This window comes from Sylvia atricapilla, chromosome 1, assembly GCF_009819655.1.
Source record: "Sylvia atricapilla isolate bSylAtr1 chromosome 1, bSylAtr1.pri, whole genome shotgun sequence".
Taxonomy (NCBI): Eukaryota; Metazoa; Chordata; class Aves; order Passeriformes; family Sylviidae; genus Sylvia; species Sylvia atricapilla.
This window is the reverse complement of record NC_089140.1, coordinates 38,521,045-38,548,329: the sequence shown is the minus strand read 5'-3', so window position 1 is coordinate 38,548,329 and position 27,285 is coordinate 38,521,045. Positions and strand designations below refer to the sequence as shown.

The window sequence follows — 27,285 nt, the reverse complement described above, 5'->3', positions numbered from 1 at the left end:
AAATTTGGGGTGCATTAAGCAATTAAAATATCATACAGTTTTTGTTGTAGTATCATTGCCAAATTCATAGTTCATAGGTGAGCCAAAACGAGCAAAAAAATGTTCCTTCCTTTCCTCGTTCTGTTATCAGAAAAAAAGCTCTTCTGAAAATACTTCATTACTGAAACAGAAAAGATAACAAGGCAGAATAGCAAAGCAATTAGCTTATTGATAATATTTAAGCAGTGTTCTTTTTGCTGATTATATTATTTTCAAGTTTCCCACCTGTTGAACTCAATAGAAATTACTTCTTGAAATCACTGAAGTTTAGAAAAGCCGCTTTCCCGTAAATTCATTACCAGGCAGTGGGGAGGATTGTGTGTGTGTGGAGGGCTGGGGAGATTCATGCATGTAATTCTGTAAAACAAAATCAATAAAGCTGATGACAGATTAAGTTGCTAAATTTTGTAAAACTAGACTACTGTTTGGGTCATCAGCGCAGCACTATTGGATTTTCTATGGTTTAATACTGAAAAACAGGATTATTGATTTTAGGATTTTCAGCGTATCCCCTCTGGGAGTTCTTAAGCAGTCTTTATAATTCTTCACACTTAAGTTGACAACTACAGTGACATAACTGTGTCCTCGCCTTAGTAATCGTTTTCTAATCATATTGGAAAAGGCTGGAAATGGTTTATAAAATGATTATTCCAGACAAGCGGGGGAACAGGAGGGTTGTCAGGATGTCGCTTCTTTGTCTGGTGGTCATTGCTACCTGACTGCCATCTTCCCTTGGAATTAACTTACAGTCTCAGATTAAGACCTTTGACTGTCATAAATCTGCTTCCCAATATGTTTGACTGGCAGGGGAGTTCACAAGCCGTCCCAATATAAATAGGATTTTAGCACATCAGGTGCTGCTCCGAAGTAAAACGGGCTGTTTTGCAGTCGACTTTGTTGGTGTATATTCATTGCTCCTCTCCCGATCCATGTGTATGCATGCCTGCGTGTGTATGCATGTGTGTGTGTACGTAAAGTAGAAGCTGAGATAGGCTAACAAAATGAACTACTGTATGCAAGAGATATATGAAGTGCACCCAGCTGCTGGTAGCAATTGCTACATGCAGTCCACTGATTATTGCACATATATCGAAGATAATCAGGGTTACAGCAGCTGTGATGCTCAGGTCCTGCACAGTAACAACATATATATGGAACAGGCCTGGGCGGTGAATCAGCCTTATACCTGTAGTTACCCTGGAAACGTGTTTAAAAGCGAGTACTCTGACATGGACATGGCCCTGAATCAGTACAACCAACCTGAATTTTTCACAGAAGAAAAACCTACTTTTTCTCAAGTGCAGTCGCCATCGTACTCTCAGAAGAAAGGTAGGGGCATTTTATTTAAATAACAACAAAAAAATAATCTCTGCTTTTGTTTTTGTTTTGCTTTAAACTTACAGTCGCATCAGTTGGCTCAGATGCATCTTTGAATGTGAAGGCTGCCTGTTCAAAATTGAAAGCAGCAGTAACATAGGTTGCTAGGTGATCGTAAGGTTTTCGGTGAGCGATGAGGATTTCCAAGCACTTTTTCTTAATCTATAAGAGACATTTGCAAGTATATTGCTTTTTTTTCTGCTTTCCTTGGCTATTAAGTTCCTTTGCTATTCACCAGTGAGCTCGATAAGAAAGTTTCTCTCCTGAAATGTCGTCATTATATATTCTGCACCTTAAAGCTGTGTTTCTGGTTACATACAAACTGTGTAAGTCCGTGTTTTCCGTAAATGTGAACTCTATTTGATCAGCAACTCGGGCAAAAGAATTTGAAAATAGGACTGTAAATATGTATGGGAAAATGATTGTGTTTGAGTTACTGTCTTCTAAGTGAAAACCATGAGTTTCTGATTATGCAGAGCAAAAAAGATTGAAAATTCAAGAATATATCTATGCAAGAAAGATAACTTTACATCCGAAAGATTGATCTAATCAATATGTTTGTGAGACAAGTGCAGTGTCTGCTCCCTAGGGGTTAAAACATTGCTGGTTTTTAGAATTTATTCTTTCACTTTCATGTAAGCAAAGGAGATTTTAAAAGAGCCCAAACCACTAACAAACACTTGGAAATGTTTTCAGTGTTGTTTCTTTTGAACTCGGTAACCAGACTGACGCATACAAAGTATACAGTCTCTGTGTTTCTTTAAAATCACATTATTAAAGAAGAAAAATAAACTGCATGTTATATCAAAAATAATGTCCTTTTCTGATCAGACCAGATTTTCTGTATGCAGTTTCCCAAAATCCAGATGAATCCAATGTAACTAGTGAGATAAGAAAACACCATTTGCTACTTTTGAAGTATATTTGTAGTGAAAAGTAGACTGTTTATTTTTATTAACTACATGGAAAACTGAAATTGGGCAGAAAATACTCATTAGCCCTTGATGCAGTAAGTTTTTGTGATTAACAGAAAAATATAATTTTATACCTTGAACAGCATCCTACTTCATAATAATAATAAAAAAAAATTAAATCATTCTTGGAAGCTGTAACAATATGGTCAAATTGCAGGCTAAATGCAGTATGGATAATGTATTTTTTTGTGTTGTCCAACATTTTAATGTCTTTTAGGGCTGTCTATCTGGTTTTGGGCTTTAATTAATGAATTTGTATCCTTTGCAGACTTTTCCCACATCTTATTTTTGGTTAAAGAAAATGTTTACATTAGGACTAACTTTGAAAAAATAAAGACTTGCTGTTGCAAAGTCACTGAAGGAATACATTTTTCATAATGTTAAAGGTTATAAATAATACTTGGTACACCTAGGTCAGAGCTTTAAGTTATTTCAGTAGTCAGACACCCGACATCTGCCCTGTGTAAAGTTTTTGAACTTGTTTGTTTGAAAGAATACAGAGTTGTTTTTAAAAACGGCTTTTCTGCCCTTATTTTCTACCACCTCAGTCTCACTAAGAAATGGCGGCGAATTTCCATGGAAGCCGAGTCTCAAGCAGGCTTTTAATTGATCATTCACAGAGACTGAGCAATATGTTTTGGGATTCTTTAGAGCCTTATTACTGTGGTAATCAATAAAAAGTGGCCTCCCTTCTGTCAAACGTTTGCAAATGTTGAGTTTGTTAAGCAGAAGAGATCTAAACTGCCTGGAACATGTGCATCTTCTCTTTTTTTTTTTTTTTTTTTTTTAATTTCCATCTTTTAAGCAAGCTATCGTAAAACTAACGAATCTTTTAATCCTGTCCTAAGAACAGAAGGCTTTTCACAGGGCATGTGTGTCTGTATTGATCCAGAATTGATTGGGGGAGTGAGTGAGTTTGTTAGAGAAGCCTTGGTAATAGCCCATTAAAGCAAAATTAAGTCCCTAAACAGGTGTTCATGAGGAGTCTTGATTGTTGCAGTTGGTATTTTTGTTAGTCCCCTGAAATTTGTCATAATCGCAATAATATGCTGTTCAAATAAAATTGTACTTTACAGTAGCATGTGGACTTGTTTCTCGTCAGAACTTTTATTTAGTTACTAAATGGTTAAAGTCTTGTTTTCCCTCTGGGAAGAAAAAAAATCAACATTTTATATGTTGAAAAGCTTACAATTTGTGAAAAGGTATTTAATTACTTCTCTATGTCACTTTGAAAGAATTCAGAAAATAACTTGAGAAAAAACAACCAAAGACCCCAGCAATGTGTCACTAAGGAAAAAAAAATTGCATTTATAAGGCCTAGCCAGTTATTCTAAATATCAGAAAGCTGCTTCAGTTATTACAGTACATTAAAAAACAATTATTTCCTGACTGTCAGAATTTCTGATGAAAGAATTAACTTCTAAAGAAAAGAATTGTAGTCCAGAAAAATCAAGATGTGGAGATGTGGGTTTAGCTTTGCATCTACTTGTTGCACCATTACTTTTTGTGCTCTGGTGTACGCTGTTAAAAGGTGACAGCACAACATTTGTGCAAGAGCTTACTGTTTTACTTAGGAAGCCTTTTCCGACCTGATCCTGCTCTAGGAAACAGGCAGCCAGTTACACTTTGTTTTCTTCTTTCTTTCACAGCATAATGCTGTGAAATCTGGTAAGCAGAACAGGGCTCATCGTTGTGAGAACGAGGTGCTATTCTCAGTTTTGTCCCAGACAGCTTAAACTGGAGTATTTTTCCCCTCATACAGTGCTGCCAGCCGTGGTGAGCTTGCAGCAGTGCCTGCTGGCTGGATGATGCTCAGAGGGTGCCTGTGACCCCCTGCCCCTGTGCAGAGACTGAGCAGACAGACAGAAATCTCCCTGGATCTCCTCACACCACCTATGCTATGAGGAGTAGCCAGTGACAGGGAGGGGACAATGCAGTTGGGAAGGTGCAAAAGAAATATGTACAGAAGTCCAGAAGCTTTAGTCTCCCCGCACTTGGTGTCTGCACAGTGGTTTGGACATTTGGACAACACGGGAGAAATGTCTGAACAGTTAAAACTGGGATGAAAGTTGGCTTTCACTTTCCCTTGCATGGTAATTTCTTGGACAGTGTTAATGCAAGATTACCACAGGTGTCTGTGAGGTTAGACTTTTAACTTCAGATACTGTGGGACAGGGATCAGTAAGCAGAGGCTGCCCCTCAAAACAAGGGTTTGCAGCAGGAAATTCTTGAGTTTAGGCTGTAGCAGAGCTGGCTTCTCATCCCTGCAGCTCATCTTGCTTCCCAGATACCAGTGAGAAACCAGTGAGGTTAAAGAGCCATTTTGAAGGGCTCTTGGTGTGGTGGGAGAATGAGGCTTTGAAAGTTGTTGTTATTGTTGTTATTTTTATATTTGTATTTGCCATAATTATTTCTGTTTTTATTTTCTCAGGCAATTAACATGCAGCTGAGAATACGTAGTGTGTGAGTGAGTGCTAGAGAATGCAACTGAATTAGCCCAAACTGAGTTCTCAGCAGTGTGAGAACATTAAGGTACTTTTGAAATAGCTGAGAAAAAATAACATAAAGCTTATGCCAAAATGTCATCTCATCAATGCAGGGAGTGTGTGTGGATATAATCAATTTACAGAAATACTGAGAATTTATCATCCTGGCTTTGCAGCAGAGCAGCTCCCAGTATGTTAACGATTATTCAAGGCTTAAAAATATAAATTTTGCTCTTGACCACCCATCTAAGGAAATAGCACTAAGAAAAATTGCGTAACCCATTGCATAAATCATTATGCATTTGGAGTTACATTTCTTTCACAACAAAAGTCAATGGAAATAATGTGTTTTCATCTCCTTTACTGTAACTTGAAGCGATGTAGTTTGTACCAGTAGTCAGTAATGGCTGCAGGTACAGTACTGATCACTGAAGTTTAAGTGACAGCACAGTTCAGGCTAAAATGTTTTCAGCACATTCTTTGCAAAAGCGCTGTTGTTGATAAGGTTTCAGACTCAGCCTAAGGAACAAGAGCTAATGCCCTGAAAAGTCATTGGGAGTAAAGGGACTGTAAAATGTTCCAGATTTAATCTTTGCAGAATCTTTTGCCAAATTTTAGTAATTTCATAAATCAAAGAATGTCAGCAAAGATCAAAATTGAGGACATGCCATCCAGTTAGCTAACAAGAAAAGTGTGAATCTGCTCAGCAACGTTCTCCATACTTCCAAGCTCAAAGGAGAAATAAGCCGTTTTTCTCAGTGGGAGTAATTTAAAGAAAGTGGGAAAGAAGGATCAGTGTATCTGCCCAGCCTTTCAGATCAATGTTGATAATAGCACAAATAAGAACCGAGTATGCTTTTTCTCTGTTGGCTCTATGCTTTCACCAACACTCCATTTAAGCTTTTTCTGCGCAAGTATGTCAAGGATGATGTATGGCTGGTCCTTGTAATTTTTTGTAATTTGTAAAGAGTTCAAGGTGACTGTGAAAGCAGTAGAAGAGCAGTACAAATTTACATTTCAGTTTTAATACAGTTGAGGATTCTCAAGGGTAGTAATTAATTTCATCTTTTTCATTTTCATACTGCAGTGCCTAGTAAGTGAATACCAGCTTACTGCTAAGTCCTAACTCCTTGTTTTAGTGAGTGGTCTCTAGTCATGAAAACCATACCAGATGGGGGAAAGAAAGGTTTCAGGGAATATATTTAAAACATGATTCTACCAGTGTACAGTGAAAATAAAATACTGAATAATGCTCTTGAAATGTAACTGTCCTTCAGCAGCAAAAAAATTACATTTTCTGCCTGTAAGCTATAAATCTGTGGTGGATTAGGAACAAAATAATAATGAACATCTGGAAGACAGGCATAATTTGTTTGCATTGGTGTTACTGAGATCTCTGTTTAGTAGTCAAATACTGTTTAGTTCTACAATTTTTTTTAAGGTGTGGATTAATTCCCTAGGTTAATATCACATTATCTGTACAGACCTCAAGATATAAAGTATGTGCAACGATACTTTAACAAAACTGAAATAGGTCTTTACTTTTCTCAAAACATGCTTTTTGTTGTTGTTGTTAATGTGTACCGGGTACAGAGGAAAAAGAAACACTAGTTTTTCAGAGTTTGTTATAATTGAAATAGAGGAATGGCCACTGAATGTTTCATTTGGGTCTCTCCAGCTCGTTACACTGTGCAGGGTCATATATGGTGCTTTAAGGCATCATTCCTGTGAATGGTAATTCAAGAGTGCGTGCATAGAGTATTAATGGAGGAGTACCTCAGATGACTGCATAGGTTAGCAGATCTCCTTCTGTCCTTATGGCTGCTTGGGGCAGACGCATTGTGCATCTTCCTGTTGAAGGGAATTGTTTCCTGCTGTGCCTCTACAAAGCTACAGTTGTGACTTAAATCGCTCTCAAGATTGGCTATAATGGATTATATGACATATTCTTCTAGAGAGGGGCAACTGCTCCTGTGGTGTGCTTAGCCTTGCCATGAGAGTAAGATTAGACAGACTGGCAGGTGGGAGTCTGGGGACCATAGGTGTTAGTTTAGGCTACAGGGGAAACACCAGACATGATAGATCAAGGTCATTCACTATTATTCTCCACTCAAAACAAAGATCCAAGGTGGATATTGAGATAAACAATGTCAGGTCATATTTGACAGATAATTAACTTGGAGGATCATACAGGATGCAACAAATGACAGTCCATGAGGATTCTGAATACAGCAGACAGAGACTTGAAACAAGAAGGAACACTTGTTGGTTGTTTTTGTACAATTCAGTGAGGTTGGTGTTTTCTTGAACAGCTCCTCTTAGCTATTTGTATTAAAGATTTTGACCAAGATATAAAAGATGAATTACAACCACGTGAAATAGGAGCCTATCTGATGTTCCCATGAGATTTATCAGACATTCTTCTTTAGAAAGAGAGCACCAGGGTTACTCTGCCCAATCAGCATCTGCTTTTCCACGTAGGCATGTTTTATTTTTGGTTCAGTGTTATTGCACACACATGAAGGAGAAGTACTTGTTGATATGAGAAACAAGTTACTAATAGTGGTGCAAAGAATGAGACAAGTATGTCGCTCTTCCCCTTCCTCGAAACATCTATCAGACAACTCTGTTGCCCTCCATGGCTTCCCCACGAATCTCTGCTGCACTATTAATTTCTTCTATGCTGGTGCCATGTTTAGAAAAACTGTCGAATTTCTTCCTGCTATTGCTGTTTCTAACTCTGAGAAGCAGAAAAAATGTACTGAGTCTGTTTATCTACATGTCTTTCAAATGAAATTGTATTGAATTTATACAGGAGTCATACAGGATATTTGCAACCACTAGAAATTGCTTAGAATGTACATTAGTGTTTGTAAGAACTGAATGTAAATCTGCTTACTGTTTTTGCAGTCTGTCTGAATTATATCTTTTAAAAATATCACTGAATGTCCAATCTTCCCAGTCTAGCTGTTTCTGACCCCATTAGCTGTTGGAAGATGTATTAAAAATATTAAAAACTATATAATAGAAATAATAGAAAGTAATAGAAAAGATATTTGTATTGCACACTTTTGTTGCCAGTGATTTCCTGGAATAAGATTTTTCTATTCGTGCTTCCTATTGAATCACTAGAAGAGTTCCAGGTATGTACTTCCCTTGTGACATGGACTCAGTCTGTGGAAGTACTGAAAGTAATATTTAGGTAGCTTAAGTAGGTGGCACTTAATGCTTCTGAGGCAAGAAAATTGGCATTGTGGTTGCATGTAAAGATGCCATTTTTAATTCGGACTGGGAGTGCCCCTCCCTAGGAGGTTGTGTGTTCTGCCAGATTGGAAACTGGTTTTTATATTGGATAAAGTCACAAAACTCCAGGAAGGAGATGGACAGCAGTGGTCACATGCATGACCTACTGTATATATTCAAGGAAGTGGTTTGGGTGAGTGGTCTCCTGCTCCTCCAGTAGAACAAGTTGCCATTACATGAGCAGCGCTAACCAGCTTGTATAATCATTGAAATATCAAGGTATTTAATTCAATCAGAAGCAATCCTTGAGGAAGCTAACCAGGGATACCGAATTTTTGAGGATGTAGTTTATGCTACTAATGTATTTCATGAATAGCAGTAACCAGCAATAACAACAAGCCATTGATGTTCATGATAAATTTAGTGGAAAATTCTGCATCCCTTTGCTGTATCTTCTGCCCACTTAGTCAGCTCTATGTTGTGTATATATTGCATGTGCAGAGGCAGGTGTGAGCAGAGTGGGGGCAGGATGGAGATAATAGCCTCTGCTAATCCCCCAGTGGCATAGTGTCTATTAGGAGTCAGTGATGTAATTAGAGTTGAAACCCTGCTGTCTCTCATCTTGCAATGTCACATGGTCACCAGTCTATCCAAGCATGAGTTCTTCATCATGGAGAAATATAGCCTGAATGTAAATTTGGTCTTTTGCAGTCTTGTAGACTGGCTTGATACATTATTAAGATTTCAGCTCATTCCCCCACTCCCCTTTCATATATCAGTAGGAATATTGGCAGACCTGAGATGCCTGTATCCAGGAATGGCTTCTGAGTACTACTGCTTCCTTGTTTTAGGGAAGAGAGATATGCGTTCCTCTATAATTTGAGATTGTCGTAATTACACTTAAACTAGGCCATACAAATACTTTTTGCCTTCTTTGCTTTCTCCTGATTTACTCACCAGCCTCCATAAAGTTTAAGCATTTTAAGCTCAGTTAACTTTAAGTGTTTTGTCTAATTTGGGCTTTCCTTTCTGGAGAAGCTCTGGAAGCATAGCCTCTGGAAGCATAGCCTTAGGAAGACACTTGAATTTAAACTGTCTGTTACTCAGCTGACCCTCTGGCATTTTAGTTGCAGGAAGATGATGGCCACTCCTTTTTCCGTGTCCTGCGACAGCCTTCTGCTGCCCTGAGTCTTGCTGCTGGTTGCCCTCCAAGTGATTGGTGTCCCAAGTCCCCAAGCTGTAACTGCTGTGAGGGCTGCATAAAGACAGCAAGCTTCATGTCTGCCCTTACGTGTGGTGCTACAGATGGATTCAGCAAGCCAGTGATAAGGGATAGTGTTACAGGCAGCTGCATCCAAAGGGCTCTCCTTCATTGCACTCAAAATTCTACTCAGACAGCTGGCAGTTGATACAAAACTGGGAAGAGCGGCTGGAGCACCAGATGGGTGTGCTGCCATTTAGAGCAACCTAGGCAGGCTAGAAAAATGGGATGAGAAGAATCTCTTGAAGTTCATCAAAAGGAAAGGCCAAATCCTGTGTGAGGGGAGGAATAATAAACACAGCAGTGCAGGCCCAAGTGGCAGGACACTGCTTTGCACTGAAGTACTTTGGGAGTTCCTGGTGGGCAGTAGTTGCATATAGGCAAGCAGTGTCCTTGAAGCAAGGGAGGTAAATGTCATCTTGTCTGCTTAAGGAAAATCATCACCTGCAGCTTGAGGGATGTGATCCTTCCATTCTGTTCAGCTCTAGTGAAATACATTTACAGTGTTGGGTTCAGTTCTGGGCTTCCCCAATAGAAGAAAGACACAGACATCCTGGAGTAAGCCCAGCAAAGGGCCACAGAGATGATGAACTGGAGCATCTCTTCTATGAGGAGTAACTGAGAAAGCTAGGACTCTTCAGCAGAAAAGGCTCAAGGGGTCATATCAGTGTGTGTGAATACCTGATTCCCCATACTGCAGAAGATGGGGCCAGACTCCTCTCAGTTCTCAGTGGCAGAACAAGAGGCAGTGAGCACAAACAGAAGTACAAGGAATTCCTTTTAAGAATTAAAATTAATTAAATTAATTAAAATATAATTAAAGTGTTGTTTAAAATATAATTTAAAAATTATTAAATAATCAAAATATAAAATTAAAGTATAATTTTATTTTATAATTAAAATAAAATTGTATTTTCTTTTCACTGTGAAGGTGACAGAGCAGAGCACTTGCACAGATTGCCCAGAGGGGTTGTGGAGTCTTCATCCTTGGAGATGCTCAAAAGATGTCTAGGCATGGGCCTGGACAGCTGGCTTTAGGTGGCCCTGTGTTGAGCAGGGGTGTTGGAGCAGTTGACTCCAGAAGTGACTTCCAACCTCAGGCATTGCGGGATTCTGTGAAATGTTTACTACACTCCACTAATCTTACGCAGTTAGGCATATGGGTGTGCTTTCCTCTCTCCCCTCCAAGGGAATCGGAGATCTCTGTGATACATCTTCACAGTCAGATTTTTCAGAAGGTGAAGTTACAAACCATAACTCCGTGAATTATGAGTCATGGAAACATTGATTTTGAAAGGTTTGTATTTTACCATTTCTAAAAGTTGTCTGTGGTTATGATTACTTTTTGCTTGCCATCAGAATTGTTTTGGTTTTTTGCTCAAATCGAAAATATGTTTGTGTTTTCAAAACAAATGTCATTGTGGGAAAAAACCAAGCATTGCCAATTTCTTTTCACAGCAGGAACATTTTCGTTGGCTGGATCTGGTAAACCACTTCAGAAGAGAAAGTTTCATTCTAGCACAAACATGTACACATACACACACACACACACTTGAATGTTCACATATTTTGCTTTAAATTCAGGCTATGTTAAGTATTCCTGTGGTACTAGCTATATGTTGCTAGTACCTCTGCTTTGAAACAAACCATCTATCAGTAAATATATCTTACTACCAAGTACCCCAGTCACTGAAACCTGGGGTCTCATCTGCAGTGTACAAGTATATTGAAGTTTTTTCTGATGTATAGAACAGAAATATATTGTATGCCTTCTTTGCTATTTTACTATTTCAAATGAAATCTTTTGAAGTAATGAATATTTTTGGACATACTATTTCATTCAGGAGAGAGAAATCATGCTCCAACTTTTCCCTCTTGACCAATAGATACTAAATCAGTCTGAAGAGTAGAAAATCTTATAGATTGTGTTTAATTAGGTCTGTAATGTATTCTATTCAGGAAATTAAGTGAGCTCAGAAGTATGGCACTGATAGACAAGATCTGCGGTAGATTTTAATACAATCTTTTAATATCAAATGCGTCACATAATTTTGTGTGGAGTTTACATGCCACATCCTCTTTTTCTTTGCAGGGTATATACCCAGCTACTTAGACAAGGATGAGCTATGTGTAGTATGCGGGGACAAAGCCACCGGATATCATTATCGCTGCATCACTTGCGAAGGTTGCAAGGTAAATGGCACGGTGGGAAAGTGGGAATCAGAAATAGCTCTCCAGCTCCTCCATTATACAGACTTCCTGAACCGTGCTGTCAAATCAAATAAAGACAGATTAGAAGCTAATAAGAACATCCAGTACTGATGATAAGCCGTATCTGGCCATGCTGCTGCTCTTCATATGCATGAGGAATGTAGTTGGTTTTTGCTGTGTTTGCTTCTGAAAAGAAAACAAGAAATTTAGATTGTTGTTGTTGCTGTTTAACAGTTAGCTTTTGAATTTCCATTTTTTAATGTTTTTTTAGCCATGTTCTCAGACAAAGTACATCAGCCTGTTCCCAGCTACTCCACCGAAGCTGTTTATGCAATAGCTGAGGTTCTGCTTATGGCTGTGAAGAGTCTGTAGAGATTAGCAGTGTTCCAGTGCCTCTCACCATCCCTGTGAAGAAGCAAAAATCAAAATCCTTTCCACATGCTCATACTACAGTAACATCCATCAATTTGGGAAGCGTTGGCACCCAATTAAAATAGTTTCCAAAGGATTTTGACTTCTTTAACTTAAGCATATTGAAATGTGCTTTCAGCCCTAAAATGCATCTCCAAGACTACATACAAAATTAAATTTAAAAAGAGATTGCTTTGGGCAAGTAAACAAAAAAATTGAGTAACAGAATCAGGCACATCTTCCATGATTTCACTGCCATGAATTTGCCTGAATAACTTGAGATGCTAAGAAAGAAAGAAAGCTGTTCTTTCCTGCAGAAAAAAAAATACTGTTTTTCTAAACAAATGGGACCACACATGTCTTGGACTAGTGTCGTGAGACTAAGCCATGAAAGTCTCATTCTGTTCATCCACAAAGTCTGGAACATTTGGATCTGAGATTTTGGGTTTGGATTGGCTTTAGAGCTCCTCATCACAGTAACTTTTGTGTTGAAGTAGTTCCTTTGGTTGTACATCATTTCCCTAATTTACATTTATGAAATGCAGAGAGACCTAAATATCTTATATGTTGCAGATTCATGGTAATATTCATAATAGTTTTATACATATACTTACATACAATGTATGGAAAAAAGTACTTTTATCTTTAAAAAGAGCTGTGGAGCTGCACAAGGGATTCTTACACGTTTGCATCCTGAATACCAGATGATAGCAATACCTAACATGTATGGATGCAACTTAATTCAGATATAATGGGAAGTAAGCAGCACTGTGGCATTATGGAATATACTTAGCTCCCAGCTGAACAGCTGTATCTCTTGCCAGCTTTCCTGCTATGGTTTTTGTTATTTCAACTCAAGTAGTTCTTTTTTTGCCTACTAGCTATTTTAGAGACATAGCATACAAATCTGCTTTTATCTTCCCATACAGTTCTTCTGTCTGATGTACAATTTAAAATTATACTTATGTGCACAAGGAAAGGAGATAAGAATTTGCAAAAAGTAATTAATTTCTTGGAGGAGCTGAATACACATTTCAAGTTGTATAATATATCAACAAACTTACATGTTTTATCAATACACAATATATATAATCAATTTTCAATTAATTTGATGTTTACTAGTTGCTTCCACTCAAAGTCCCTTTAATTTTGTAGCAAGCATAATCAGGGCTGACAGCCAAGGATTTGCTTTGGCAAGTGCTTTCATGAGCAAAGCATCTTCACACCTGATTTGGGAATAGTAAATTGTGAGGAACTTAAACATAAATAAATGAACAGTGAGTTCTGACATCACTGAAATGTTTTCCCAGACTTTACCCATTGCATCTACTGCTATATAGGTGTATATAAAGGAGTTTAGGAAGAGTTACTGCCTACAATACAATGTGCTTTCTTTTATTAATGAGAATAACACTTCTGTGGTGAAGTGTTTGGACAGATATAGAGAGCAGCTTCCTTAACATGTTCATCTAGAAATGAACAAAGAGGGTTCTTTGCAAAATTTTTCTGAGAAATGCAAAGAAATGAAAAGATGAGACGGGCTGTCCCAACAGAGGTGATGGAGACCCTTGGAATCACAAAGCTACATTAAATCCCATGCAAGGTTTGGGAAACAGAAGCTCACTCACTGAGATTCATTAGAGATTTTTCCATGTCTTGCCATATTTATAACCCTGTGACCTGGTTGTCCACAGCCGTCTTAGGTCTTCAGGAAGGGGAGGAGCAGATCCTGTCTCTAAGAATTCATCACAGGATTGAGAACAGAACCAAAACCTGGTGTTGAGTAGATGAGAGTGATACTTATTCCAAACCCCACATAAGGATATCATGCCTATGATTTCCTGGATTTTATCTCAACACAACTCATCCCAGTCTTGCAAAGGCTCACACACAAGCTTTATGCCACTCAGTTTAATTAACATTTCAGGTCTTATCGTAATTAAGGAAGAAAGAGTTGTACTCTTAGCTCAAGCTGAACCTCGTAAGATAAAACTCTAATGAGGACAAGGCTCTTCATTGTCTTCACAGGAGTTAGGAGTACAAGCTGAATACAGACTTATCTGTACATGTTAATTCAACATTCTCTGTTAAAAGAAATTGTGCACTGCTGTAAGATTTTACTGGGTGGTATTTAACATGATTTAGAAACAGACCTTTTGCCTACTGAAGTGAAGAGACTATTCATTAGACAAAATCCCAGCTGAAGAGACTATTCATAAGGTAAAACCTCATTTGAATTTTGCCATTGTTTTGACTGAAACCAAGGCCATTCTGAGCAGCCTCGGTCAAACAGGACCAGGTTGTCAGTGTGTTCTCTGTGTCAAGGTAATTCTGAGCTGCATTGCTGAATGTAGACAGTGTCAAATAATGGAGAAAGCTGAAATTAAAGTGAAGTCTAAATTTTCTGCTTTTCAACCTATCTTGTTTGTATCTTGCAGTCTTGGGGAATTTATCCAGCTCTTGCAGAAGTCAGTGAGAAAAGTCATGTTGAAATTAATACCAAGATTTTGTCCATAATGTTCAGAAATAAATTTTATCTGATTTTGTTACCTACAGTGGGATGTTTAAATGAGTGAATTCAGTGAGATTGCATTAGTTCCTATGGTCTTAGGATCTGTTTAAATTTGCAATATAGATCTGTATTATGATAAGATAGATTACATAGATGGATAGATAGATAGATAGATAGATAGATAGATAGATAGATAGATAGATAGATAGATAGATAGATAGATGAATCTTGGTGGTGATGGGGCTCTTGGAATTCTGTGGTAAACATAAATCTACTTCTCAGAAATACAAATAATTTATAAATTAGGGACCCAAAATCAGAGATTGTGTAGACTATATTTGCAAAATCTCTGTCTTGCCCAGATTTGTTTGGTTCGTTGATTGGTTATTTGGCTTTTATAGAAAGAAAAGAGTAGAACTGTTTGTCCTCAGTCCTTTAATAGCACAAACACACCATCATTCTTACTATTTGCAGAAGCTGCTTTTTAATTAGAACTATGTGTATGCCTTTTAATATCCTTCAAAATGGTTACAGAATTTGAAAAGGAGCTCAAAATAAAATATTTAATATACAAAAAAAATTAACACAGTAAAACATAAGGCTACAAGAAGACATGTGCACCGTATTTGTGCCTCAAGACTTGCACCTTTACTTATCTAAGATGACTATGTGTTTTTAATTGTTAAGGAAAATCCAGAGAAATGCCATACACTATAGAACTGGTTTGAGAGCTTTGAGAATTTCAAATTCTCAAATGAAGTGTGTTATCTTGCATACTTAGGTACATGCCTAACAAACCAAGCAGCTCCCAATCTTTGAAAATTGCTCAGTGCTAATACTTTCCAATGTGTTTATTTCTTGCACCTAGGGTTTTTTTAGAAGAACCATTCAGAAGAACCTCCATCCAACCTATTCCTGTAAATATGAAGGAAAATGTGTGATAGACAAAGTAACAAGAAATCAGTGCCAGGAATGTCGCTTCAAAAAATGTATCTTTGTTGGCATGGCAACAGATTGTAAGTATATTTTCCTGGTTTTCTTTATTTTCTTTCAGTGTCTGTGTTTGCTTAAAGTATGTTGATTGATGAAGCTTGTTAAAGTAAAGTAGAACTGCCAGCCCTTTTCTGGTTTAATAACTTGTACCAGGGAATTGCACTCATTGCATTAAGCCACTTTCACAGGGCTGTAATTCTTTGTTTATCCTTCATCAGGCTGCACCTTCTCCTGGCCTTACCAAGCTGAGTAACAGTAGGAATGTTCACTCTTTAGAGGAGAGAGGGAGAAATGCATCTGGATGGACACTTTGCTTGAGATAAAAACATCTTGTTTAGAAAATTCTGGAGGATGTGAAATTGAATGTCATTGTATGAGTCATCCTGCAGTTGTTTGTTTTATTTTTAGCCCTGAAGAAGTTATCTGCTGCAAAGATTTCGACTCTCATTCTAAAGAACTAGAAAATATGGCTGTAAGATTAACCCTTAGGGGTCTTCTTTTCCGGCTGTTCACAGGGACTTACACCAATAACTTCAATTACTACAGATGGGGGGAAGTCACATAAAACCCCCAGAAGTCATATAAATCCCCTTGTGCCTTCATGGTTGTTGCAGTATAATCCTTTGCAGAAGAACTGACAGGAAAACAGGCCCAGTAAACAACAGAAAAATAGTCTAACTTAGTGTTTTCATTGTTAATGTAATATATAGCAGTGCCATCTGTCTAGAGGGAAATAGAATAAAGGAGACAGTTTCATTGTGGCCCAGTAGACCTTCAGGAGAGGGTCTGGATACCAGTGAAGTGGTGAGGGATGTTGATCTGATCGTGTTGTGCTTCAAGTAGATATGCCTTCTGGGAATAAGTGCTCCCACTTTCTTCAATCCATGTTATCTTCTACTGGCATCCAAGAACATGTTCTGCACTTCAGAGCAGTGAGTGTGAGCATGCTGATACGACTTTAAAGAAAACAGAAGTGCATCTTTCCCAATATGGATTACTCCAAGTCCATTATAGGAGCACTTGCACACCTCACAAAGCTTTTGCATTTTAGTTTTATTGGTGGAATAAACCCTTGAGGGCAGTGGCAGTATGCAAAGCATTACCAGGAGGGTAAGTCATTCTTTGCTATCCAGGCTTCAGAGAAAATGAAGTTTGAAGGCAGAAGTAGGAGAACTCTCTAAACTGTAGGTCTTGCCCAGAGTAATTCCTTACTAATTAGTTAAGGTGTTTGCAGCTGGTACCTCAGGCACAGAAAAGACCTGACAAAGTTCTGACAGTCTTAAGGGCTTCCTGCCATTTTTGTATGTTTTTTTCCGTGCTAGTGGTGTTGGATGACAGCAAGAGGTTGGCAAAGAGGAAGCTGATAGAAGAAAATCGAGAGAAGAGACGTCGGGAAGAGCTGCAGAAAACCATTGGGCACAAACCAGAGCCAACAGATGAGGAATGGGAGCTCATCAAAATTGTTACTGAAGCACATGTGGCCACCAATGCACAAGGAAGCCACTGGAAGCAGAAAAGGAAATTTCTGGTAAGGGCTTGTAGCTGCCTTAGAGCCAGGTTCTGTTCTTTCTTCTGTGGTTCCTTCCCAGCATTTCAACCTCAAAGAGGTTTTCTTGCCAGTGTACTGATGTTTGTGCAAAAGGGATGATTTTACGTAGTTGTTATGTCATTTTTCGTGCCTGAACCTCAGTGTTTGATCAGACCGTGAATTTCAAAAGCTAAGCAGCATGTTGCTATGTTAAGGCTTACTCAGCTGGATACTTTTATTGTGCTATGATAAGAAAAAGTAGAAAAATTGTTTCACTCCTCATTGAGAACAGAAGCAGCCTATAATGCATACTGTATTTTTAAAATATATTCTATCTAGGGATAGTTGTCTTTGTTAGGGACTATCATAAAACATATTGAAAGTGTTAAAACAATATGAAGTTCTAGGTGAAAACAGCTGTTTTTTGTTAATAACTCAGGAGTTTTGCCTCTTTTGGTTAATGGTGTATACATTAATGAAAATAATTAATGAAAATTAATTTCAGTGAGAACAGAATGATATGTACACTATACCATTGGGATTGCAGCCTACAAAACAACTTAGATTTTCATCCTATAACTAAGGGTCAGAAAATTAATGATTTGTGATGCTTAACCTGAAAAAGGGATTTATTTGATTTTTCTAAATCGATTTTTAAGGTAAATAAGTGCAGAAGGCAAAATGCTTGTACAGCACAAAAGAGGGATTAGAGTCTGCATTTCAGACTGCATTTCAGGGGTCTTTAACAGTCAGCGTATACCAAATCAGATAGAGCACACTCATCTTTTTGCAAGCCTGGGCTCCTACTGCATAATTCACCATGGGAATTTCAAATAACTGTTGAATTGCCGGGAGAAATTATGTATTCAAAGCAACTGATCTCTTCTATAATGTTGTTTTTATAATGGCTTTTTTCTAATTCCAGTTACACCATCTAAATTTCTATATGAATGGCTTGTGTTCATAGTACACTACAGACAGGAAGCAAGAGAGCACTTTCTAAGGGTGTTGCAGAGCAAGGTGTGAGCAGATCAAGAAGCATTTGCATTAGTACTTTTGGTTGCTTAGACAGGAATGCTGTTCTTTGGGTATCAGCTGATTTGGGAGCTCGAGGTTGGGGCTGAGAATGAGCTGTTGAAGAGCAGGAGAAGCTGACAGTCTGCCCCAGGAACTATGGATTTGTCCTTATGTGGCTGAGGCTGGTTCTTTGATAACAGGGACTTCACTGGCATCTGCACCTCTTCTCCAGTTGAGTTGGGTAAAAAGAGCTCTCCTCCAGTGTGTTAACTTTAGCTGGCTCTCCTGAGAGCCAGCTCTCCTGGCTTTGCCTTTCCTGACAAAATGCTGTGCTGTTTCTTTTTCTCCATAACAATGGTTCACACGGATTTAAGCATTTGGTCTTTTTGCTCGGAAGTGATGAAGGTTGTTTATCATAAGCGCACAGACAGTGTGGTTTAGTTACTCAAGATTCAGGCAGGGAGAGAGCCTAGAAATGAGTTTATTTGAATTTTTTAGTAGAAACCATCAGATAATTGAGCCCAGTCTTCTTCATTGTTCCTTTACAATTGGTGCTTGCTTTATTAACACATTGCTGAGTCTTCCTGTAAGAAGTTAGATTTGGATTGGTTACAGAGCTGTGGAAGGATCTTTTATGACATGTTTCTTTAAAAAAGTGGTTGAACACAAATTTTTACGGCTTTGAGCATCTTCCCTATTTAAGTGTCTTAAATAAATGTCATGGTGCCCATCAGTCTTAATGGTCTACTTCTCTGCATTCTATCTAGTTTTGACCTTAATGTGAGCAGAATGAAACCTCTGCATGTTATTTGGTAGGTGTTTTGTAATTGCAAAGCCACACTTAACAAACAAAACAGCTTTGATGTGCCTGTTTTTAAAATATGTGGTAGCATTGACCAGCTGCATGAAAACCAGATGAACAAGGTCAAGTGCAGTTGGAATAAAGAAACACTCATTACAGGTTCTTATTGAAACTATTTCATTATATATTCCTATTGAAATCCTCAAAATAGGATTTGTTTCTCATTTGGAGAAGCCTTGAGCTGGAATCATGCAACAGGCAATTTTGAAGCAAAGTTTCACCCAGATGAGTTCAAATTCTATTTACATTATCCAGGGCACCTTTAGGTTAGCCTGTTCTTGCTTGTAAGTTGTTTTAGCTTTGCGCACAAGTTGTTTTAGCCTTTTGTAAATTGGCCTTGGCAATTTCCTGGGGGGGCCCTGTTATACCTGGCAATCTGTTCTGGGGAATCTTTCTGAGCTTTGAGTAGATGAAAGAGCCTAATTCTGCAAAAGCTTGCAGCATCTTTTAGGGGTCTCCTCAACATGTCTCCTCAACTCTCTTTGCTTTTAGAGAAACTTTAAAGCTTTCAGCACCTCTAAGGAAAAATGTGCCTATGTTTTTAAGTGAAATATGCATGTGCTGCACCTATAAAATACATAGATACAGACAGAAGGAAGAAACTGTGCACAACAGTCCAGCTGTCCCCAAAGAATGGGTAGGAGCATACCAGTCACCCATTTCTCTATGCAGTCATCTCTTTCACAAATGCCTTACAAATAAATTCACATTTTGTGATATAAAGGGACTTGACTTATAAAGCAAATAGTGTTGCTTTTTATTTTAGTGTATCTTCCATCACCAAGCAGGACTTCTTAGAGTATAAAATAGTTGCTCTTAGACAGACTGCTCCTTTAAATATCTTTGTTTATATCCTTAGCCAGAAGATATTGGGCAGGCACCAATAGTTAATGCCCCAGAAGGTGGGAAAGTGGATTTAGAAGCCTTCAGCCAGTTTACAAAAATTATCACACCAGCGATTACGAGAGTGGTGGATTTTGCCAAAAAGTTGCCTATGTTTTGTGAGGTAAGAAGATTTTCTTGCACTCCTCGTTTATAAGCCTGTTGTTAAAAACTACTCAAAGTACTCTGGCAAGGAACTTAAAAATTCAATATGTCTAAAATTCAAAAATTAAAGGCACTCAAAATTGATGGGACTAGAATTCATCTGGATTTTCATGACTTTTCTTTTTCCTGTGGTTACTGAAATCCTGAGTTTGTTGATCTGGAAGTCATTAGGGGTTCATTAGGGGCTCAGATATGTCTTCAGAGGTGGCCTTGAACAAAGCAAATTAACAAAAAGATACTGTCTAGAAGCATGGCTGATATTTTTAATAAAATCTTCCAGCAAATGGTTCCCTATGTATCTTCTGGTTCCTTGGCAGGTACAGTATTGTCAAGCTGGGTCTACGCAGTAAAAAATGCTTCAAATTCAGGAAAGCAGCCCTGTCCAGGAGTGACACTTGTCTCATTGGGTTCCCTAGGCTTGGTTTTCCTGAATGGGAAGGTTGTGCATAAAAGAGGCTGTGGAAGTAATGGATTGTCATTCCAGGTAGATACTCACATGTAAATACACAGTAAACAGACTCAAAGGCTTGGTTTCACATTAAGAATACAGAGGCCTTACGCTGATCTCATTTGTACCAAGGTGTTGTTTTTATTGAAGGACCAGGTGCAATGGCTGATTTTTTTTTCTCCAATTTAATAAATGGTATCAGAACTGCAGCCTGAAATAATATTTCAGTCTTAATAATCTAAATAATTTTCATAGAATTGTAGAATGGTTTGGGTTGGAAGGGACCTTAAAGATCATCTGGTTGCAACTCCCCTGCAGGAACACGTTCCATCACACTCTTTGAGGTCAACGCCCTCTCAGGAAGGAAGGGTAAGGCAGCTATAACATTTGACTCTACTGTGGCTGCTGGTAGCTTTTCTTTAAACTCAGTCAGGGAGAGCTATATATGTTCTCTGGCAAGTACAGAACAAGAAGAGGTAAATATCAATAGTTGTCATAGTGTAAATATCTCACCCTGGCCAGCCTCTGCATTGTCACCATCAGTCAAGGAAGCATGAAATAGTAGCCAAGCATGAAGATTTTAAAATATGAGGAATGTGTCCATAGATCATGAGGGCCCTGCAGCATTTAGCATCAGAGGGAATCTGTTTCCTCTGATCTGGTGTTTGTTGGTGGGAAATTGCAGTGATGCACCAAGATAGTCTTTTTAATTTAGAAAGCTCTGCCAGTCACACACAGACTTCAGTGCCCATCTGACATCTCCTACCCTCCTGGGTACCATGGGCCCACTTGTGTCAGAGCTAGGCAGGAAACATGGATGAAGAAGTCAAGGCGTCATTGAGCATGACCTCTGTATGTTATGTGGCTCAGCTGGACAGGCTTTGTTTACAGCTGAGCCACCGTGTAAACCTGATACCTGCCCATACACAGCAAGATCTGATGGCAGGGCGAGGGACAACTGCTCATGAACACAAAGGGGTAGGACAGCTGTCCTCCAAGTTGTCATATAGCACTTGCTGTAGCATGAAGAAAATTGCAAATGTTTGCTCCTTTTGAAGGGGCACCCTCCTGTTCTCCTTTGTTTCCAGTATGATTTTTAACCCATATATTTTTCTTAGAAGCAACACTGTGTGGGCTGTAGATTTTTTGCAAGAAAAAACACTCCTTTTTTCCATAGAACCTGCAGAGCATTTAAACATTAAATCAGTTTATAATTCCAGAAGCTGTCTGGGAATGTAGTAAATGTCTGTGAAAGAGGAGCATGAGAGGCAATATCCATGGCCGCTTATATTTTTATGGATACTTTTCCTTCTTTCTCACATCTTTGGACACATATAGAAGCCAGAAAAGCAATGAGAATGCCCAGCTTAGTTTGTGTGCACCCACTGGCTCCTGCCTCAAAGCAGATATCCAATCCCTGAGTAACCAAAAGGATAAGGAAAACTTCATTTGCTTTTCAGCATTTCTCATGTTTCCTTCCTGCTTTTCTTTCTGCTTAGAAGATGAAGATTGGAGAGAATGTAGTAAGCTTGATGTGAGTTTTAAATGTCAAGGCATCAGTGGTTCCACAGTGGGTGAAGCTGTGTACTCTTTGAGGTTGCTCAGTTCAGCTCAACTCCATGGTGCTGCATTGCACATGTGTCCTGCAGAGGTGAGCACCTCAGGTTCCTGCCTTGTTCTTTTTCTCCCTGCACAGAGAGAGGAAAAGACAACACAAGGCAGAGTTTCAGTCACATTTGTTGATCCAGTTACTTGAAGATGCTCTGGTAGCAACACTCAAGTGATGACTGTAGGTAGCACTAAAATCTGCACAGTTGGGAGCAGAACTGGTGTTCAAGCCTCCTGTCTCTGGTAACTCCTGCTACTGGCAGATAAGACCTGAGGCCTGGCATTTGTGGAACAGGTGTCCCATGTATCCTTCAGAATTAAGAAAGCTGGTGGAGGGCAGGTATAGTCAGACCATCACTAGCATAAAGAAGTTTTAAGAAAGATGGAGTAGAAAGAGAAATCCTCATTAGTTTCATGGCTCACTAATAAAACAGCTGAAGCATCACAAAGTATCTTCTCCACTGTTATTTGTTTCTTTTCTACTATTCTTCCTTCTATTTAGAGACCTAGTGGTTTTTACATTTCTCTTTTCTTGTACCTTCTCTCTTTCTTTCTTTCATGTCCTTTTTTGCACTGCCATTACTTATTCCAGTAACTCTTCATGGTTCCTCTCACACATCTATTCTTGTTTTAATTTTTTTTTTACTCTATTTCTTTCCCTTCTTCAGTCTCTGCTGCCAAACAGTAGAACTGTCATTGGGTAGCAAGACTGCTGCTGTGCCTGTGCAGTCTTCCCTGCACTACTGCTGAGCTGAGGGTCATCTGAAGGGAAACTGATTTGCCCTGTACAGGATGAGTCAATTTTCTTGTGTATTAAACTCTTCACACCCGAAGCTGGCATTGCTGGAAAAGTAGCTGCATGACTCAACTAATTTTCCTGACCATGACTAGCTTTGTGCTTAAACCTCTTCCCTAACAGGGAGCTGCTTTCCACTTGCATTAGGTAGTTCTGCACCATTTCCCACCAAATCAACGCACTTACTTTACTTTACAAGTACACCGTTGCCATGTAAACCTATAGTTCATGGGGGTTTCATTTTGAATTGTAAAACTGCTAAATATAATTTTATATAAATCAAAAATAAATGGCTTTTTGCCTCCTTTCAAGCCAAGTAGAAGTGTGTTGCTCTTTCGTATGTGGGGCCCTCGCTGTTCATGTATGGGAACAGTCTCAAAATTGTCTTGGTAGGTTTTGTTATCATTGAATAACTTAGGAAAACATAAAGATACGCTGTATAGAACATGTTCTGCTCATGTGTCATCATCTTGGTTATACCCTTGAAGCACAAAACCTAACAATTTGGTTTTGCCTTTGTTAATGGCATGGAAAAGACATTGACCTGAAGATCACAGTTTATGCTCTAGCGTCAAAGCTGTAGCTATACCATAGATTTTCTGTCTGTCCAGCAATAATGCAGGGATCTCAATGAGGGCAACCTTACTGGATTAAATATAGATTAATAAATTCTCTGTTGTTAAAATGGGCAGTGAGAATTACTTCTCCACTGATTGAGGTATATCCTCTAGATGTAAACACTTATTTAATTCCTTTTATTTAAAACACAATCCACTCTTACAGACCCTCCAAATGTCTTTCTTTTCCTCTGGTCAGGTAAGAAATAAGTGTGGCTGGTAGTGAATTTTACTGGGATGGCTGAGGTCTGCACCAGCCCCAGTTATAGTTTATTCTGCTGTGGTAAGTTGTGAGCTGAGGGAACCAACAGCTGTGTTATTGCTGGATTTCCTAAGGGTGTGTGGGGATGCTAACCAGGGAATGTTAACCTGTGGGCAGTTCCTGAAGGCAGGAACGCAGATCCTGGGGGTTTGTGCAGAGCAGCATGTTTGAAGAGGAGCTGCACTATGTGAGGCAGTGTCCTGGGCTGTGAACTGAAGCTTTGTGCTTGTGGATTTATTGAAGTTGTAAAAGCCACCTAGTTTGACAAACACGAATTTTTCTTTGCCATTTATAATTTCTGCAGCTGCCATGTGAAGACCAGATCATCCTTCTGAAAGGCTGCTGTATGGAGATCATGTCCCTCCGAGCAGCAGTTCGCTATGACCCCGAGAGTGAGACTTTAACACTAAATGGGGAGATGGCGGTGACAAGGGGCCAGTTGAAAAATGGGGGTCTTGGCGTAGTGTCTGATGCCATTTTTGACCTGGGCATGTCTCTTTCTTCATTTAATCTGGATGACACCGAGGTTGCCCTTCTTCAGGCTGTTCTGCTCATGTCATCAGGTGAGAACAGAAATATATTTCAAACAATTTTGAAACTCTGTGGTCTTTGTCACAACCCTCTTTGTAAAGGAAATAAGATAGGTTAGATCTTGTAGTGCTGACTATCGTAATGTGGGAGAAATTTTCTCTCAAATCCCCAGTGACTTATTTTGGTGAGCACTAGGAAAGAAATTCAATGTGTTCAGAGATATGGACATAAAAGTGGTTTTGGTAACACACCTTGCTCAATTTGGTACTTAGGAATGAGCTAGGGATGATCATCAGGAAGAAATCAGTTCTGGTTCTGAGCCAGTTTGCCTTAAATGAAAAATGGATAATTTAGCAACTCTGCTCCTTATGATAAGTTCCCTCTCCCCCTGAGTAATGTCATGCATTGAGCATTCATACACATTTCCACTCATCTCATATGTTTAGTTTGACTTGCCCTCTTGTTTTTCTAATTAACAGCACCACTGCTTCCTAATGGGCATTTACAAGCTGTGCTGTTTCCCTACACTGGGACCATTTGCAACTGGTCGTGACACAAAAGCAGCGCAAACAACTTCCTATGATTTCAAAGAGTTTCTAACCTTCTCAATTTGAATATGTTTTCAAATATGCTTCCAGTGATTGTGCCAGCCCAAAGAGGAAATTCCATTCTTGGGCAGTGGAAGATTTGGCAAGATTGTATTTTAAGATGGCTTTGAAGATTGAGCCCTGAATAACAATACACAATCAGTGATTTATAAGCATTAACTGCATCTGAGATAAAAAAGGTTTCCACATTAATGACAACACAGCACTTCATCTCCCTCATCAATACATTTTGATTTCTTTTTAGGTCCCTACACAGTGATACAGGAGCAGGGCTTACAGAAGGCATTTCAAAAAGGGCCTGCTTCCCCAAGAAGTGTCTCTTGGGAAGTGGCTTGTGAAAGGGGTTTTCCTAGTCCTCTCTGGGTGCCAGTTGAGACAGCCAGATTTTTGGCCTTTGTTGTTCCTCGATGCTTCATAACAGCTCAACTGGGATCAAAGCGTGATCAAAGCATTGGTCAGATTGTAGAAAAACCAATAGAAAGAAACTGTAATTTAGATGTCTGACAAGGAATTTTTTTTTGTTTCTTTATTAGTTGTTTTACAGAAAAATGTAGATAGATGTCTTAGCTGAAATCAGGGATCTGATGCCCTAGTCACTGTAAGGAAACACTTCCCAAACAGCTACACTCTTAAGTGAGCAAGCAGACAAAGGATGAAGAAAGGAAGGATTATATTCCTCATTTAACAGAGATAGTATTAACAAGTGAGTTGGCTGGAGAGAAAGAAGTTTGTGGCAGAGCCACAAATGTCCCCAGTCTCTCTTCCTTTCTTTCCTAGCATCAGAATCATCCTATTTTTCCTGATTTATGATCAGGCATTTGTTAAAGCAAGTAAGTAAAAATGATAATTCTGCTGCTTTGTATCTACAGATCGCCCAGGCCTTGTCTGCGTCGAGAGAATAGAAAAGTGTCAAGAGGGTTTCCTTCTGGCATTCGAACACTACATTAATTACAGAAAACACCATGTTGCACACTTTTGGCCAAAACTGCTGATGAAAGTGACAGACCTGCGAATGATCGGAGCCTGCCATGCCAGCCGCTTCCTGCACATGAAGGTGGAGTGCCCCACAGAACTGTTCCCTCCATTGTTCCTGGAAGTGTTCGAGGATTAGAGAGACTGAAGTGGTTCTCCGCACCCTGTCGCACTACTGGCTGTCATTTCATCCCGTTGCCCAGCTCTTCTCACCTGTTTGTTCTTCTTCTTTCGTGGTCTTCTGTTTCTTGAGACGGGGCTGGGGTTTTGTTTGGGTTTTCTTTTGGGGTTGCTGGGGGGCAGTTGTATACACATGGATGAAAACATCCCTTTAATGCGGGTACTTGTGACTATTGCAATTTGTTCTTCAGTCCTTTGATGTGAGTGCTTTGACAGCTTAACAGTGAAAATACGAACAGACCAATCTCATTCACCAGCATTTGCGTGGTCACCAGCTCGCACCCATCATTGCCTGGAAAATAGGGGAGAGAGATTGAAGTGGCAGAAAAATAAATTTGCCTTCAAGTTAAAACAGCTATTGTTAATTTGACCCTGACAATTCTGTCTTGTATTACCTCCTTTGTCAGGGTACAACTGACTAATTCATAATACAAAATTTCTGGTCTTTTTGATTGTTTCTGTTGTAACAGTTACCACTGTGATCTAAGATCTTCATCATCATCATGATCCCATCATTCTCTGAGGTTTTTTTATTCCAGCAGATGCAGTTTAACTGTGCCCCATAAATCAAGTACTTAAATAATGCAGTGTTAGAAGGGACTGAGTCTTTTTTTTTTTTTTTTTTTTTTTTTTTTTCTCCCATGTGTATAAGATGTTAAGATCTTCATTTACTAAATTTGAACTCCAGGTAACTTCACTGGAAGGTTTGCTAGAGTAACAAGGGAAATTTGATCCTCTGAGGTGCTTTTCCTGATAGTGGAGGGGTCTGCATTTTCTGAGGTGTGTGAAAAATCTGTCAGTCTGAGGGAGAAGGCTTTCTGTCAGGATAGCAGGCAGTGTCTCAGAGTTATTCAGGGATATGAGGACTCACAGCATGAGGACAAAGAGAGTGAAACATACGGGGTGACCTTCAGATGGGACAGAAACCAACTGCATTATTAACAACACTCAAGACTGTAGAGCTTTATCCCTGTAATACAAATAGTGTTGCTCAGCAGTAATCCTTTGTTTTATATATATATATATAAAGTTTATATGCACGTATATATATAATTTTATATATATATAATTACAAATCTTCAGCAGATGTCTTAAACATATTTCTGTATTTTTTTATCTTCTCTCTCTTTTTCTCTGACTCTGTCCTCTGTGTGTGTGCATGTGGATCAAACGAGTTCTCCCTCCCTACAGGTGTGTCTGTATGTGTTTCATTAGGCTAGATGCTCTCTTGATTCTTTTAATTTATTTCCACTAACTGCACTAGCAGGAACCAAACTAAGCAATGACAAAATGTCCTGCTGC

At 38.9% G+C, this 27,285-nt stretch overlaps 1 protein-coding gene across 2 annotated transcripts in view; it reads left to right on the top strand.

Annotated features, from left to right (window-relative positions):
- The window catches only part of THRB (thyroid hormone receptor beta), a 153,245-nt gene extending 126,649 nt beyond the window's left edge, over positions 1-26,596 (top strand). For both annotated transcript variants that reach the window (XM_066320017.1, XM_066320027.1), the window contains 6 exons: positions 11,473-11,573; positions 15,383-15,530; positions 16,830-17,035; positions 19,774-19,920; positions 23,997-24,255; positions 25,701-26,596. In XM_066320017.1, coding sequence (XP_066176114.1) covers positions 11,473-11,573; positions 15,383-15,530; positions 16,830-17,035; positions 19,774-19,920; positions 23,997-24,255; positions 25,701-25,942 — 1,103 coding nt within the window. In that variant the 3' untranslated portion in view covers positions 25,943-26,596. The remainder of the gene's footprint in view (positions 1-11,472; positions 11,574-15,382; positions 15,531-16,829; positions 17,036-19,773; positions 19,921-23,996; positions 24,256-25,700) is intronic.
- The last annotated feature ends 689 nt before the right edge of the window (positions 26,597-27,285 follow it).